The sequence below is a fragment of the Pyxicephalus adspersus genome, chromosome 2, assembly GCF_032062135.1.
Source record: "Pyxicephalus adspersus chromosome 2, UCB_Pads_2.0, whole genome shotgun sequence".
Taxonomy (NCBI): domain Eukaryota; kingdom Metazoa; phylum Chordata; class Amphibia; order Anura; family Pyxicephalidae; genus Pyxicephalus; species Pyxicephalus adspersus.
In genome coordinates, this window is record NC_092859.1 from 98860290 (window position 1) to 98877582 (window position 17293).

A 17293-nucleotide genomic window follows, 5' to 3' on the forward strand; every position below is an offset into this window, starting at 1 on the left:
GGAGTAAAGACATCCAGGGTCCCACTGCGCAATGCCAAGAGAAAATTGGAAAAAAACTCAAGAGCTCTCGGACTCTACAGGCTGCAGTAAGCATTTTAAATATAAAAGTTAATGACTGTACAATTAGAAAAAAAACTAAACAAGCTTGGCTTGTTTGGAAGGAGAATTCCTTTACTCTCTAAACAAAATATGGAACCATGGCTTAAGTTTGCAAAGTTGCATTTGAACCACAAAATTTCTTGAATCATGTCCTTTGGACAGGCAGGACCAAGACGGAGATATTTGGCCATAATGCGCAGCGCCATGTTTGGTGAAAACCAAACATGGCATATTAGCACGAACACTTCATATAAGCTGTCAAACACAGTGTTGAAGGGTTGATGATTTGGGCTTGTTTTGCAACCACAAGACCTGGGCACCTTCCAGTCATTGGGTTGACCATGAATTCCTCTGTATACCAAAGTATTCTGGTATCAAATGTAAGGCCATCTATGTGGCTGAAATTGGGTCATCCTGAGATTTGGTACCTGTAGGCTTTGCGCACATCTAAGGCTAAGCACACACATGCAATAATTGTCGTTAGTAAACGAACGACTAACGGCTGATCAACGATTATTTACGTTTGTTTTAAACTATTTTATAGTGCACGATTATGTACTTGCTGATGGTATGATCTTTGAAAGATAATGTACACAGACTAGATACAATCGTTTGAACGATGCAGGAATTGACATTTACCCGAGGAAGTGACATACAAGAAATAATGGTTCTGAGTGTTAAAAAGAACGTGTGCACGAATGATTGGTCATTTTGTCAATGAACGTTCATCCTGAAGACTGTTCACTTACCTCTCTCTGCAATATGCCTTTCCACATCTTCTCACTGAATAAGAAAGAAGCTCTTGCTACTGTGTATGTGCTAAGTGAGGAGCAAGATGAACATGATGTGCAAGGATAAGTTGTGAAAAAGCACAGGGTTTCGTGTAACAATTGGTTGATGGACCGAGACACCATTTCCCATAAGAATCTGCTACGGGAACTGCTCTTGACATCCCCAGATGACTACAAAAATTACAATTGGATGTTGGTTGTGAGCTTCCAGAAATCACTTGACACAGTGGAACCTTTTCTGCAGAAACAAGATACCTGCATGAGAAAGTCAGTTTGATCGCCAGGTTAGGATACCTTGCCAGTGGAAGATCTCTGTAGGACAATGAGGTTCTCCACTTAGATCTCATAGCAAGCAAAGGGTCATATTATCCCCGACACATGTGGGGCAATTATCGACTGCTTGAAAGATGAGTACATGAATGTAGGTACCCCATACAATCATTATGGCTGAGTATGGCAATAGCTTGCTACAAAGTTTGCCTCTTTTCGAGCTTCTCTTGTTTTCTTTTCCGGATCCTTTTTTGGATTAGGCTGGAAGTCACCGAGGTGGATGTTGCAGCAGGTGGGTCACTGGAGGACGTGTGCAAGAAAGAAAAGAGAATAGAATAAATTATTATGCAAATTAACTCTTTTTATGTTCTCCTGTCAGTTTTCTGGTACACCTGGGAATGGCTGGCCATCGCTTCAGATTTTGAGACACTCTGGAACTTCCCTAACTGTGGGGGAGCAATTGATGGAAAACATGTAAGGATCACCCCACCTGCAGACAGTGGATCCTTTTATTACAAATTCAAGTGTTTTTTCAGTGCTCATGGCAATAGTAAATGCGCGTTATGAATTTTGTTTTAGTTGACATTGGCAAAAATTGGCACATGTCTGATAGAGGGGTCCTGAAAGCTACGCCATTCCACCAAAAGCTGATCAACAAGCTACTGCACCTTCCTAGTAACAGGCAAACTGTAGAGGGAATGAACTTTGTGTTTGTTGAAGATGAAGCATTTGCATTACAGACAAATCGCTTCGGAATATTTAATGCTACTATAAATCTGCGTATAGACAAAACTGACAAGGTATTTGATGCTTTCTGCATAATTTTCTGCGCTGGAATAATTGCAGTGCATTGTTTGGCCCACTAATGGGGCAGGATTCTGCTACAGCAGCACACATGGCACCATCGGAAAGCAGCAGCCAAATCACTGGTCTGGTGAATCTACAGCATGCAGTACTGCAAAATGCTTCGGTGTCAGCAAAAGAAAACTGAACCAAGTACTTGCAGTACTTCAACACTACTGGAGCAATGGAATGACAGGATAGCATGACAAATTTAGAATTAACAACAATGTGTGTTTCACTGCAAAAAAAATCTGTACTGTTTTTTTTTTTCAAACTAGTCCTGTGTTTTTGTAAATTGTACAATAAAAATATTTGTTGGTAATTTTTCTGGTCTTGTGTCATGAAAATGTGAGGAGTCTCATCAAAGCTGTGTGTACTTGGCCCTGCATCATTGTTCTCACTTAGGCTGCACACTGATGGATGACCTCGTGATCGCTGGTGAAAGACAAGAGGTTGAGGTACCATAATTTAGGTACGTATACGTCTTCTGCGCCAGCACCTGACCACTGTGAAGCCTTCACTTTGTTTATTTTTTTTTTAACACGGTGCACAATTTTTGGATTTTCTGCTTCATGTAGTTAATGTTGGCAGCAGGATTTATGCTTTTGCACAGCTCCACCATCGCATTGCAGGCCTTCATTTTGAGATACCTGTTGGCATACTTCCCAGACTTCACCTTCCAGGGACAGGGATAGGATCTGTAGGTTTCAATGAATTCACGCATGAAGTCTGGGTTGTTGAATGCATCAAAGGCCTAGTCCCTGCAAAACATAAAAAAAAAAATTGCATTATTCAACTTCAACATTCCACATTTACTACACACTCAAATACAACACAAGGACAGGCAAAGCAGGAACACCTACTTTCTGAGAATGCTCAGAGAAAGAACGTTCCAGGAAAAAGTCATAAGAACGAAGGTTTAAGCGAAGGAACACTAGTAGATGAGCTTGAAAGGTTGAATTCTCTCAAGATTTCCCAGCATTCTTTGGGTTTCCCGTCCTGTGACATCATTTCTTGTGCTTGAGATCATTACAAAACTTGCCACAGCCAAATAACAACACCAGAGAGGCACGCAGGAGGAGAGCATCACCAATTAGCCAAACAGAAATGAAGCATGGTGAGCATTCCTGACAAGGCGGATTATGATGACAGGGGGCGTTTCATCCACGTTCCAATGCCAGATAAAATCGCCTTCTGGTCACTGTGCAGAGCAGGCTGGAGGAGAAATTTGGGGTTGTGTGGTCAAAGAAACAGCTCTACAAGTGGTGGTCCGACATGAAGAATCGCAAGAGGGTCATGCTAGACTATTTCTGACGTTGCATCGCCAACAACGTAAGTATAACTAATACATTTTGACTGTGCTTAGTAACTTCATTAGGTGTGTTTGGGGAGGGGGGATCCTGCATTTTTTGTTGTATTTAGTAATTTGGGTGTTTTTTTTTGGCCGATGACCTTTAAAACAAAAAAGGCTGGCTGCTAAGGAGCCTAAAGCAGATGCAGAGCCCGAGCCCGAGCCCGAGTCAGAGGCAGAGGTTCACCCTTAACATCAAGGTAGGATATTGCCATACACTCAAGCCTTTCTGCAGAGTTGATTATTGCTTCCCCACCCCAACGCAGCATACTGAGGAGGAAGTGTCATCTGTGGATCTTGACCCAGGTATGCACCTAGAAGGTAGAGAGATAGGTTAAATATGGTAATGTGTATCGTATGTAATTAATGTTTTTTTTCTGTACAGATGTTTACATTTTAGATTAAAGTTGCAGCGCCTGATGGTATTCCAGAGGAAGAGTAGGAACACCCTAAGCCTGACACATCAGGGTAGACAGGGAGCATTGGCGTTATGAGGAGAGGAGAGCCGAAATCTGGTAGGCATTCATATATTGTGCATGCATTGTCCATGTGTCAACTTACCTGTACAATATCTGGAAACTAAATATGCTTTTTGAATTTCCCACACAGGTCACATCTCAAATGAAAATTTGCTGCAAAGGATAGACACACTGCAAAGCACACTGGAAAAAATGTCATCCAAAAAACACCATCTGTTTTTTTACATATGCATACACAGTTATCGTGCTGTTGTGTGTTCCAGGAACGTTTGTTCGCTGCGCATGCTCAGCACAATCCAGGATCACTGCACAACCGTACACACAATATATAGCAAACAATCGTCGCCCCAAACAGATCTGCCAGGACAGTCATTCGTTTTCAGCAACATTCCTCATTTACCTGCATTGTTGGCCTGTCGTTGTGCACTTTTTGCTGTTAACAATTATCGATGTGAACGATCGGCCGATAATCGTTCATTTCCAATGACAATTATTGCAAGTGTGTACATAGCCACATGGTACCAGCAAGTGGTACCTACTGATATATAGTAAGCTTTTGCAGATAAAATCAGAGCACACAATTGTTATACAAGTCAAATGTTTTAAAGTGCAGTTTGTTTTGCAGTTTTCATTACCTTAACAAAAAATAACATATCTTTTGATGAAACAACTTTCATATTATATTTTTAACTGTAAAAAACAAACAAATAAGAACAGCCAGGCAAGGCTGCTTCTCCTTTATAAGGCTTACGTGCTAATGGTGTTCCTTCTAGAATGTGGTATTATATAAAGGTATTCCAAACAGATCAAGTTTTTTCTACCCTTGAAGTTTCATCCTGAATGTATTGTTTGCAGTTTCCAACTGGAAAACAATAATACTAACACGTTTACTACACTTGTTTTAACAATCATACTGAGGGGAACAGACCCTCTAGGGGGCGCTACAGCTTGCACAATGGGTGGTGTGAGCCTTGAGAAGGATCTAAGTTGCCAGGTTGCGGTCCTTGGGCATACCTGGGTGGGTAGGATAATGCACGGTACCAAATCACAAGGCAAGACAATGGTCAAGGAAGGCCAAGGTCAAGGCGGGCAAGGGGTCAAGACCAGTAATCCAAGAAATAGACCCCAGTGACACGGGGGCCACCGCAGACAAAGGGGAACACAGGAAGCGACAGGAGGCACAGGTGACACATGGATCACCACAGACAGAGAGGTAAAATGGATGAGCACAAGGGAACAGGCAGAGAAACAGCAGGTGTAAAGGAAATGCTTAGCAGAGCTAGGGGGCTCAGCACTAGTAGAGACATGTTGCACAATTGCTGAGTGCTGTGTCTGAGCTAGCTAAATAGCAAGGGGAGATTAGGAGGCTATTTCCTGATTGGCCTGCAGGATGGGCAATACTGATAAAACTTGGAAAAGCAGGAGTTCCCAAGGTCAGAACTGCCTGCATGGGCAGGAGAGAGACCCCTGCGCCTTAGCAAGGAAGAGGTAAGTGTGACAAAAGATTCCACATTGTTTTCAGATGTATTTTTATACATATTTCCAGGAATCTTTTTCATTTGAAAATAACTGTACAACCACAAAGTTTTCACATAGCAGTCAATATCAGTAGATCTGTTTATTGTTTTGACAGTGAACATCATGCAAGCAGTTGTAAAGACTTTGATGTTAAGTTCCACAACAAGGAAACTTTTACCAGTAATTGTTCTGGAATTTTATTTTCTGTGTTGTTAGGCAACAACACTGTTACTGTTTTTTAATGGTCATAATTTTAGCTATTTTCTACTTTTCCTCTTGTAAATACAAGTTAAGATCAAAGTCTTTCATGCACTATAGTTGACTTTAGCTGCACAAACTGTAAACTGATACTAAGTCTACAAATATGATGTTTTCACAGTGTTTCTGTTCATATTAAGTTTATGTCCGTTACAAATAATAACGCATAGGTTACAAATAATAACTAATATGTCACACAATAAATAAAAGCACATCAGAACAGCTAACCAATAAAATGAAATGTTTTATGGATGTTTTGGTTCAAAGTAAAACGTATTGTTTAGTTTATGTTCTTTTGTGACCCACCCTTCTCCGGTTCTCTCTCTAGAGTTTACTTTCCATATTCTCTATATATTACTATAGAAAAGACACTAAGAGCCAAGTTGTAAAGAAGATATCAAACAATAGATGAATTGATATCATAAAAACAACATATTTATTACAATTAAGGTGAAAGTTCTTGGTCAACATTAAAGTAATGTTATTGTTTATTTAGCTTTTTTTGTGACCAGACCTTTCAAAGGTCCTATGTCTAGAGTGCATTCCCTATATATTTCCATGGAAAATACACTAGGAAGTAAGTGGTAAAATGTTTGGTGTCACTAGCAACAGTGTTAGGAAGAAAATTACATTCCACGCACAGACTTAGAAGAAATGTAAACCCAACTACATTGAATTGTTGTTGTTTTGGCACATGTAATGTGCCGGTATGCAGTGTAGCATGTACTTGTAGTCAATCTATGCCATCAAGATATAATAACTGGTGCCCCCTGCTTCCTGCACATGTGTGCCAGAAATACTGACTTTGGAGAAGTTTATTTTTGGTTGGCTTCTCTCTTGCTTGATCATTAATCACTGTGGATGTTCATCACAGTGACTGGTGTGGGAAGCACAGGGAGGTGGAGTCAAGTCTTATTAGCAGAAATCATTATTACATTAGAGAGTTTCATAGGTTTTAGGATTATGTGCAAAAATATGGAGGCACCTTTTAAAAAATCCTAAAAATAGTTAAAAATGCTTGGTCTGTTATTGAAAACAGGTTTTCAATATGTAAACATCATATTATCATTGATCACAGTAACTCTATTAACAAGAGTTTTACTACGAGTGACCAAAAAAGAGAAAACATATTGACTGCACTGTGTTGAGTTTTCTTTTCTAAATCACCAACCCGCTAGACTAATAGGCTGCTGTTGTTACTTAATTTTCTTCTCTGTCTGACCTATTGCATATACACTATACTATATTAAATCTTTGATATTTCCCTTGAAGTAAAGCTAATAATGCCAGCATGTATGCCAAAAAGTTGTTGGTATCCAACTAGGATTTTTTTTATTTGCAAGATAAGTATCAGAAAACTTTACAAAAGTAACAAATACATACTGGGTACACATGGGCTTGTATTTAGGTGGTAACAGGGCAGCTTAATGGGTCCCAATGGCCAATCAACTATTAACCTGTGCTCTTAATGAAACTAATGAGATCAATTGTCCTATTCCTTTTATTGATAAAGTGATCCTGCTACTGAAGCGTTATGCAAACTGCTATTTCTAAACCCAAAGTAAAGAATGCCTATTTGTAAATATATGTATGGATGTAAATCTGATCTTTTGGTGTAAGAAATGGCAGTCACACACCTTAAACAAGCATGTTTAAACTGTGTGACAAGTTGTATGGCAATTAGCTGGACACCCAAACTGTATAATCATTTTGAGTCAGTGATTCAGAAGGTTTCAAGGGCAGAAAGAAGAACCAGGAAAACAATGGCCACTTACATAATCTCTCACTGATATGTTCACCTAAACAGCCATTATATAAGGTCATTGATTGTCAATTGACTTATACTGAACTAACCTGTAACCACTCACAATAGTAGCACCCATGTGATCCAGCCCTAACAAATTAAACAATAAGCAAGCAAACTAAATGAAATAAACACTATGACTACATAACAAATATCTTTTTAATCTTATCCTTCAGCTGGAAAACTAGATTACAGGGTCAACTTGGAAAACAAATTTATAACTGTCCACGTTTCAAATATTCTTGAGGACTACGATTACAATGTACGCCTTTGTAAGAAACATTTTGTTTGCCATGACATTGGAGCCCATGCAGTAGTAAGTATATTATATACCAATACTAGTTGCACTTTTGAATAAGGTTTTCATTGTCATTTTTATTGCCATTTTGCCATATTGCTTTTGTTTTTGATGGTTTTCTGTGTTGAAGTATCCAACTATGAATAACTAAAAAAGCATACCACAAAGCAGATGTATTGTGACATTTTAATACACTGGTCAACAAACATTTACTTGCCAAACAGATCAAAGTCATTTTAGGTTATGTTTGATGCACAGATTCCAAATATGGTATTGGTTTTGCTAGATTGGCTCTAGTTTTTTAAATAATTACCTCAATATTAACCTCATAGAAATCTAATGAAAACTGAAACCTTTCTTCTATCACCTTTATATCTTGATGGAACCTCTCCCCTTGTTCCTCACTGAAATCACCAAGGTTTTCTAAAAATTTTTGCAACTGGCTATGGAGATAGTGTACCTTTATGCTCATAGTAGCACCCAAAGTTTTAAAGTTTCAGAGCAAGTTTTGTACAAGTTCTTCATAATTTTGTGCTTCCCAAGAAGTTCCTGACAACCATGACGTAGCTGTACCAGGCAGAAGTTTCAGTATCAGTCATGTAACTTGTGAAATTTGAATCATTTATCAGTTTCTGAATCTGGGGTCCGGCAAAGATTCCTGCATTTATTTTTTCAGTAATCAGTCCAGTGAAGAATCTACAAATGTATTTGAAGCAATCACCGTCCTTGTTCAGAGCTCTAACAAATTGCTTCATTATTCCCAACTTTATGTGTAGTGGAGGGAGAATGATTTTTTCTTTGTCAACCTTTTTTATTGTTTTCCTTTGGAGGCCATGTCACTTTTTTCCAGTGATCCTGCTTTGCCCTACTATCCCACAAGCAGATGAAACATGGGTACTTTGTGTATCCACTTTGCTGTCCAAGTAGGAAGTTCACCATTTTTAAATCAACACATATGTGTTCATGATAGCAAAGCTTTTGTAAGACCATTTGAATATTTTCATATTCTTCTTTAAGTTTTGCTGAGTGACCAATTAAAATTGATGCATAGCAGTTGACATTATGCAGTGAAACAGATTTCAAACTTTTCAGTTTTCCATTTTTCCACGGACGTAGACACTCTACACAAGTTTTGCATACCATATGGGGAGCCCAATACTAATCTTGGTTCCCCAGTTTAATACCAAAATATGCAAGATATGCTTGTTTCACAAATTCTGTAAAGTTTCTTCCCTGTTTTTGCTGAGATTTTTCACCACGAATGTACCAAAATATATTAGGGTCATTTAAACAACTTCTTCTTAAAGAGCTCTGTAAAAGAAAAAGAAAATGTATGAATTAAAAGAAGGCAAATGAACATTTCATAAAAATAATGCTACATTTAATATATAAAATGGAAAACATCGGTGTAAATAAAGATTGATAATAATATGCTGTGTTAACATTTGATGGTAAATCATTTATTCTGATTCTTTCATCACCTGAACTAGAGCCAATTCAATGAAACTGATGTCATTTCTGGATTCAGCAGAGCTGAAGTACACCAAATATATTGAAAAATCATTGGCAAGTGAACAAAAAATGTTTTTTGTTGAGCTGTGTAATCATTGTGAGGCCCTGTGTAATTCTGCTTGTGCAGACGGCTATAATAGCTAGAGCTCATTAAAAAATTACTTAAAAGTTTCCTCATATATTGGTCACCTAGAATTGTACAGATCACAAAACAACAAATTGCATATGTTACCAGGTATACTTTGGCCCCAGGATTTTAAGGATATAGCATAGGGAGTGTTGCCTTTGCAGTTTTGTGCTTTGAAAAGTAAACGTGAGAAATCATCCTTTTTCAAATAGTTTTATTAATGCTGCAATATGAACAGATTCAGAGAGATTGCCGTAAATTAGATCTTAGAAATACTCCCCCACCACCAGGAAATTGTACAGCTCTATTATTCCATATTATTTTTTCACACATTTTTATTTTAGCTTTAATTCAAATCTTTGATCTATTCTGGAGTCATTTCTTTTTACGGGGGCAAACGTTTTGGTGCTTTTTATGTGATATCCAGATCTCAAATAATACTATGATCTTGAAAATATGAATTTACTACATAAATCACAACCACATTAAATGACATTAAAAGAAATGCCAGATTGCTGTCTTTAAAATAATTATATAGAAATTAGTTGTATCAAGTGATCAGGCATGCTTAGATTGGCAGTCTGGCAGCTCTAGTATTTGCCAGAAGCACCAATAGACTAAAGTCAATGTGGAGCTGTTCTTTACAATCATTGTGTTTTCAATTTCCACAGCGATATGTCAACAGACATAAGAGTTAGTAACTATATTTGCATCATTGTGCAAACAGGGAAACAGGCTGTACTTTTTACAGACCAATTGCAATGAATAACCTTGTCTGTCCCTGACTTGACTGTGAGTAACTCTATTAAAATGTCAAAGACTGGCACTCCATGCCTTTCATAGTTTTTAAACTTAGGTCTGCAGGAAATTGTGCCTGAATGGGGATGGCTACAGGTCAGCCAAGTTGATGTTTATCGCCAGCTGCTAAAGGTGTTAAATATAATTATAGGTGAACCTTTGGATAAGAGGGTTTTTAAAACTGGTAAATTCCTACAAAACATAGTTAACCCCTGCTAGGCAAATAGACTGCTGAGAAATTAAATAGAATTAGGGTCCAGTTAATAGCTCCTAAAACCAACATCCTAGTGGTGAATTAACTCTGTAATAGTTATAAAAACATTTTTCATGTGCCACTCTAAAAAGTTTAGTCTTTTAGTTTGGTATAAAGGGTCTGACTTTAGATCCAAGTCCCATTTTACCACCCTGTTCAATGAGAATGGCAATTCTGAGCTTTGCCACAAAAATGTAGAAATAGATAACTGCTGTCTGATAAGCTGGCAGAGATGTAAATAGATTGTATAATGTATGTCTATCTAAGGATATAGCCTATGTCTGACTACCATAAAGTTACCCTCGTAAAAACTCTTTGAGCTTTTGAAGAACCTGGCAAGTTATTTATAGTTTAGAAACAACATGGCAATGATTGATGTCAAATTGATTAATTGGATTAGTTAATTTTAAATGTATACTTTACAGATCAAAAAGGAAAATGCAACTAAATCTGTTACACTGCCATATTCAGAGATTATACCCTGTTTGTGCATTGAGGTAAGTTAAATGTGCATTTTGATACTACTTTTCATGTGCGTTTTAATTATTTTGTGTTCATCAGGAGCTTTCCATAAACACATTTGTTTATAGACTACTTATGATAAACTCCAATGTTTTAATGTATTATAACTCTATGCACAGGCTGATAAAATATGTAACATTTTGAAAAGAGCTTATTTTTCTTTTAAAGGGATGGTCAGCATTTCCGGATGCACGAAGGACACGTCTCTGTCCCTTTAAAAATGGTAAGCAGACATATTTGTCCATAATTTTTTAACCCGTTACAAACATTACTCTGTTGCACCATATTGTATTATATTGCACCACCTTAATATACACAGACAGGAATGTGAGTTCAAGGCATGGTTTCAAATGACAGTTGTATCAGTGCTGCCCCTACTATTATATTGAAAGTAGAAAGTTGTCTGTGTGCTATATTTTGGTCAGCTTGCACCCATATCATTTAAAAATTCCTAATTATATTATAATCTTAATTAATATGTTTTAGCTTTTGTTTAATGATTGAGGTGAACATATAAAATAATTTTAATACTATAAACCTAAAATGAATTTAAAGCTAAATTTGTTTATTTTTTTGAATGGGTAAGGTTTAAAACCCCTGTCAAGTTTTACTGCAGCATATTTGCCCGCTAGGTCAGTTCATGCTGTTTGATTGAGTCAGAAAGTGATTTACCAGAACAAGAGGTAAAGGGAATGGATTTACCAATGCCGCCTATGACTTACATTTCCCTAGTGGGTGCATCATCCCACAGGCTGCGCAGTACAGCCCCATTCTCTGTTTGACATTGACATGTTTTCTTGAAATTATTCATAATCTACTAAAATATTCTGTAACTATTCAAATGTCTGTGCTTGTCATAGGCTCCAATTATCAATTTTGTGGTCTATGTAATTACTTTAAACCTGTTTCTCTTAGTTTGGTGCAATTATTAATTTGCTTCTGGCAGAAATACAAAACCTTTTCATTGAACTATTTCTCGATTGTGCTTTCGTTTCAGGGCTATAATTTGCATGTGAGGAATGAGAATTTATTACAGTCTGTACTTCAGGAGCTTTTTATACACACCCTGTACCTACACTAATGTTTTTCCATTACAAACAGGGTTTTTTTTTATCTCTGAAAATCAGCAAATCATATGGGGTACTAAAAATAAACTGAACATTTTTTTGTATTAATTAACTGAAAACAGTAAATTTAGCATGTTTCACAAAGAGTCAGGACGCAGCTCTTTTTGTATAAGAATCTTGGCCTGCATGTGGCCTTTGTGGACTGGAATTCAACAACTCTAGTCAATTCTAACCCTTATGTGACTGCAGGTAGTTGATACATTGTTTAAATAAAATCACAGAGCCCCGCAGCATTAAGTCTCATGGCCTCTTCTCAATAGAAGTCCCAATCCAAAAATGACCACAACTCAGCCATAAGCTACAATATTTGATTACTTTTTATAGCAATAGAAAAGCAAAAAAACACAATAAACATAAAAATTAGGAAATGTGTTATATGCACATTTTACATTATTGTTTAATTTGAAAAACTCCTGCTTGCTACTGCTTGTAACCTTAAAATTTAGTTTCAATCATTATCAACCCATTTGAGTGAGAAGAAGAATTTCATTGAATTGCACTGGTGGCCACAGAAAAGAAGTATGCCCCCATACAGGTGGTAAGGGAAAATAGATTTTCCCCTTACTTTGGTAATCAATAGGAAAAAAATGCCTCTAGAATAGTGTTCAGGGAAGGGAACAATACTTCATTCACAAAGACAAAAAAGAGGCATGTGGGTATTGAAAAAAAGAATAAAAGAGAAGCTTCTGATCCCATTGCAGGACCCCCTCGTTGATATTAGGATCAGAACTATGATGACACTGTTGACTGGCAGTATACCCAGGGTATATGAACTTTAGGAGTGTACTATGATTGCTGGCAAAGGAAGAATGGGCAGGTCAATGCAGGCCTTTGGTGCTGCCCCCCTCACCCTGGGACCTTATTAGCCCTCCATCCGTAAAAGATTCATAAGCAGCAATTTACTTAGTGAATGAAGAAAGATCTCTATGACTTGCCAGAGAATACATTTCTTTTTCCTGATGCCTACCTCCTTCTGCATTCATTGACAGATCAGAAGGACAGACTCATGTCATACACTGCAATTTTCTTAAGTGTGTTGACCAGTGTGATGTTTTTGTGAAACGTTTTCTCTTTAAATTTACATAATAAAGGCCACAGAATAATGTTAAATAAGGAATTAAAGTTTTTTTCCTTAATATTCTCAGATTTTCTCCAGTTAGTAAACATAAAATAAAATACAATTCCAAATAATATAATAAATCTGTGGTAAAATAATATATTTTTTGTAATGTAATCCTATTACTGCAGACAGTTTTTTTTTGCTCTATTCATGCAAGTGAAAGGGAGCACCTAATTTGTATGCAAAAAAACAAAACAAAAAAACGCTTTAAATTTGTTGGCTCATATATAAAAATAGACCAGGATCAGGAAGTAACAGTTTAAGTGGCACTGAAACATACACTTTTTTCATAACAACTGGCAAAACTAGGAACGGGGAAATCATATTTTTTTATTTTACTTCCTTCAGCCTGTGTAAAGCTAAACCTATTTATGCAGATATGAAAGAAATAATAGAAACTGCTGTTTTGTGAATCACATCAAAATATTTGCAGGATAGATTTCATTTTGTCCTATTTTATCTACAAGTGCAAATACCTGAAGTGCTTTTGGTCTGCTTTGCATTTTCTGCTGATATTGTGAAGTTTCCCTGAGACTTCTGCTGTTCTGCAAAAAGTAGAGACAACATAAGCATAGCAGGGGCAGTGTCTAGAAATACTTTGGAATTTACACTTTTAAACGATGGATCTATGATTTAGGAAGAACATTTAGTTAAAGGATTAGTTCAGATGGGTGGTGATGGTGTGGTGGGGTTACTACTTCTTCACACCTGCAGGTGAGAACCAATGTTACAGCTGTCCTGAGTGAAATATGCAAACTGACAATAACTAGATCACGCCTTCTCAACTTTTTAGCCAGAAACCCAGCTAAATTAAATTCATGGGACTTACTGAAAAAATGCCCCTGACTTTTATAGTGAGAAGAATGCCCCTCTCATTGTGGTGATCTGAATTCAATTCAAGCCAAGTTACAAAACCCCAGAACATTGTAGACACCATCAGATGGAAGGACAGCATCCAAAGCTAAGGGAACCCCTGGCAGCCTCTGTAGGAGGTATTGGGTTCCAAGAAATTCTGGTTAAGAATGGTTGGCCATTTATCTTGCCGCCTTTGCCATTATTACATTCTGAAACACTGCCTTAAAACAAAATGGGGACAGTAAAGTCAGACCTTTTCAATTGTGTTGATGTGAAAAGCCAGTAACTAGCACATTCGGAAGTCAGAACAATAGTAGCATAAATTAGAAGTAAAATGGATTTATTGTTCTATTCAGAACAATAGTAGCCCACATTATTCAGTCAATTAGAGTTACCTAATTTCAACGTAACGTGCACATTAAGGTAATATTAGCAAACTTCACAAAGAATGTGTTGATTGCTACCGGTAAGGTACATTTATTGTGTATATTACAATTATCTCTGTGGTGTCCTTTAGCAATATATGACCTTTTAGAAACTCAGGTTTAAGGAAGCTTTCCATTTTCATGCTTCCAATTCCTGTATAGACAGAATTTTTTTTTAATTTAAAATACCATAAGCTTCAAAGTAAGCTACATCACTAATATTGTATCTTCTTAGATTGTGTGTTCATGAACTAGTGCAACATTCACATTTATCAAATGACAGACATTGATATTTCTTCTATATTCATTGCATATTTCCTTGTACATGATTTGTTTACTGACCTACGTGAAATCGGTCATTTCTGTGCTTTTCTGAATAAGGGCCAGAGCTCTGGACAATCAGGACATGAGCTTTTCTGATTGCCTGATTCTGTGGGGATTGTTCAAAGCTCTATTTTCACACCACTTTGCAGCTGTTTTTAGGGGACAATCTTTTATTCTTAGACTGTGGTTGCTGTAAAAGTCAAAGAACAAGGAAACATTGAACAGTTTTATTTAGCTGTACCTGTGATGTATCTAGTAACTGAAAGTTCAGTTGGTTATAAAATATGAGGCTTATGCTAGTTTTTATTGCCAACTGGGAAAATAAATATAGATTGGGAGAATTAGTCAATGAACTAAACACCTGTCTGATAAGGGCTACCAGAAGTTGCTTGATGGCTGGGCTGACACACTTGTCCAGGATCACCATAAATAAGGTGATGGTCAAGAAATTTGTATCCAAATCAAATCAGAAATGGACATTGTCCTTCAGATAGATATTAGGACGGATGACAAATTTACTTTAAAAAGACACAGTCATCTTAGAAATGTGCACTCTTTTGTTTAGCTACTGCTGCCACTACAATTTTCAGTTTTCAAGACCTCTATATCAGTTGTCTGCATCTCCCCAAGCAATACATTACTAGTGTGTCTCTAGCTGCAGGGACCAAGCAGTGGCATATAAACTAGTGGAGAACTTCAGAAAGTATTTAGGAGATGCACAATTGCAGAGATTTCACTCACATAAATATGTTGTTGCTAAAAACTCCAGGGAAGACTTTATCTCTGCATGATTGATTTATTGGAGGCACCGGTGCCAAATGTTATAGCTGTTATACTTTAAAAGGATGTTAATGAAGTTAAAACTTTTCAGATGTCATTGTCACTTTAAAGAGCTATTCTACTAAATTTGGGTATGCTTAGAGAAGCAGATTGCTGTGTAAGTAGCAGTCTTGATCTGTCCTCCGTGCTCTAAATTCTGCACCAGGTAACTTACGTAAGTAGTACAAAAATACTTTATTTCTTTATAGAGCTAGAAAGGTAATAAAGATTCTCTTTTTAGACTAGCTGTCTCTAGTACAATGAATGTGTAGACTAATGTCTCCTCTTATTTTAGGTGATGGTAATTTCAATCATCCAGTGAATTTCATCCAGCCAGAGTCCCTTCTGTGTGCCTGATTGAAGCTGATTGCAACCATGTATATTTTTGTACATATTTATTTGTATATTTTTGCCTTTGTGCTCTAAATATGTAAATAGCAAGTTTTGCTGATTTTTTTTGTTGTAAAACAGTAAATACTAGAAATTCTGACATTCAGAATTTTAATAAAACAAATAATTATTTATTTTACAAAGAGTTCCTCTTTTGTTTTTAGTTTTATTTATCAGAATGTTAGACTGCATGCATTTTGTACTTGAAACCCATATTTAATCTAAGTAAGAATACAGAGCAGATTATTTTACCAAATTTCAAACCAATCTTTCATCCAACAGTAAGGATTCATTACCCTATCATAACTACAATGGCTTCCATAAGTGCTTAAACTCATATTTTTTTTTTTTTTTTTTTTTTTTGCTTTTTTGCTTTTTTTATGTTTTGGTATTCCAGCATTTTCTATTTTGGACAATCTGTGAACTGTATGTTTAAATGGAACCGTGTAACAGACTTTTAATAATCAGTAACTTATATTTAAGTAGATACACCTTTTCTGTTACCATTTTCATTACTGGTTTACCATGTCACAGTGATCAAGGGGTAGATGCTGCAGAGTTTTCTTTTGATTCTTGGAGATTTATTATGCATAGCTCATTGGAGGGAAGCACTCTGCCAGGCATGTTTTAGCCTGCACTTTGACAACAGTCTCTGTATTTAGAATCACTATTAATATTCATAATTTCAAATTGTTAGTAAATGGTGGCAAGGTTCATTATATTATTGTTTGTAGCATGGAACAATGGATATATTTGTTCTAAGTTCTTTTGTTTTAGAGATTCCAAACTGTTGTGGTTGGCTTTAGTGGTATAAATGATGTTATATGATCATACTGTACTGTGTTTTTTTGCACTTGCCTCACTCATTAGTTTAGAGTCATATTATATTTCTCAAAGTAAAGTAAATATGCAGGCAGGGACTTTGCTGATATTGTGGCAGTGATGACCCATTTTGCTATATTGTCTCACTTTGTCATGAGTGCACATTAGGCTTTAGGAGAATCTGGTAGTATCCGTGTTGATGTCCCTTTTTCTGCTATACTCTATCCACTACTACTTTTATTTTTATAAATAATCATATACTTCCCTGTTGAGTTGTGAATCTTGGGTCGTTCTTGTGTGGAGGGTCTGCGGCCATACATTTAAGGTCACCCAGTCCTAGGCCAGAGAGATTCTTGAAGCATCAGGGTAAAACTGTCAATATATAGTACCTGTCTGAAATGTGTATCCAAACAATTTTTAAAGATTAGAGATTCCCATAGTAAGCAGTCAAAATACTTAACATACATGTAGATACCCCTTTTAGCAGA

The 17293-nt window shown here is 36.7% G+C and overlaps 1 protein-coding gene across 2 annotated transcripts in view; it reads left to right on the top strand.

Moving 5' to 3' along the window:
* IL17REL (interleukin 17 receptor E like) overlaps positions 1-16283 on the top strand; it is a 36790-nt gene extending 20507 nt beyond the window's left edge. For both annotated transcript variants that reach the window (XM_072401616.1, XM_072401617.1), the window contains 4 exons: positions 7590-7729; positions 10827-10898; positions 11092-11146; positions 15889-16283. In XM_072401616.1, coding sequence (XP_072257717.1) covers positions 7590-7729; positions 10827-10898; positions 11092-11146; positions 15889-15950 — 329 coding nt within the window. In that variant the 3' untranslated portion in view covers positions 15951-16283. The remainder of the gene's footprint in view (positions 1-7589; positions 7730-10826; positions 10899-11091; positions 11147-15888) is intronic.
* The last annotated feature ends 1010 nt before the right edge of the window (positions 16284-17293 follow it).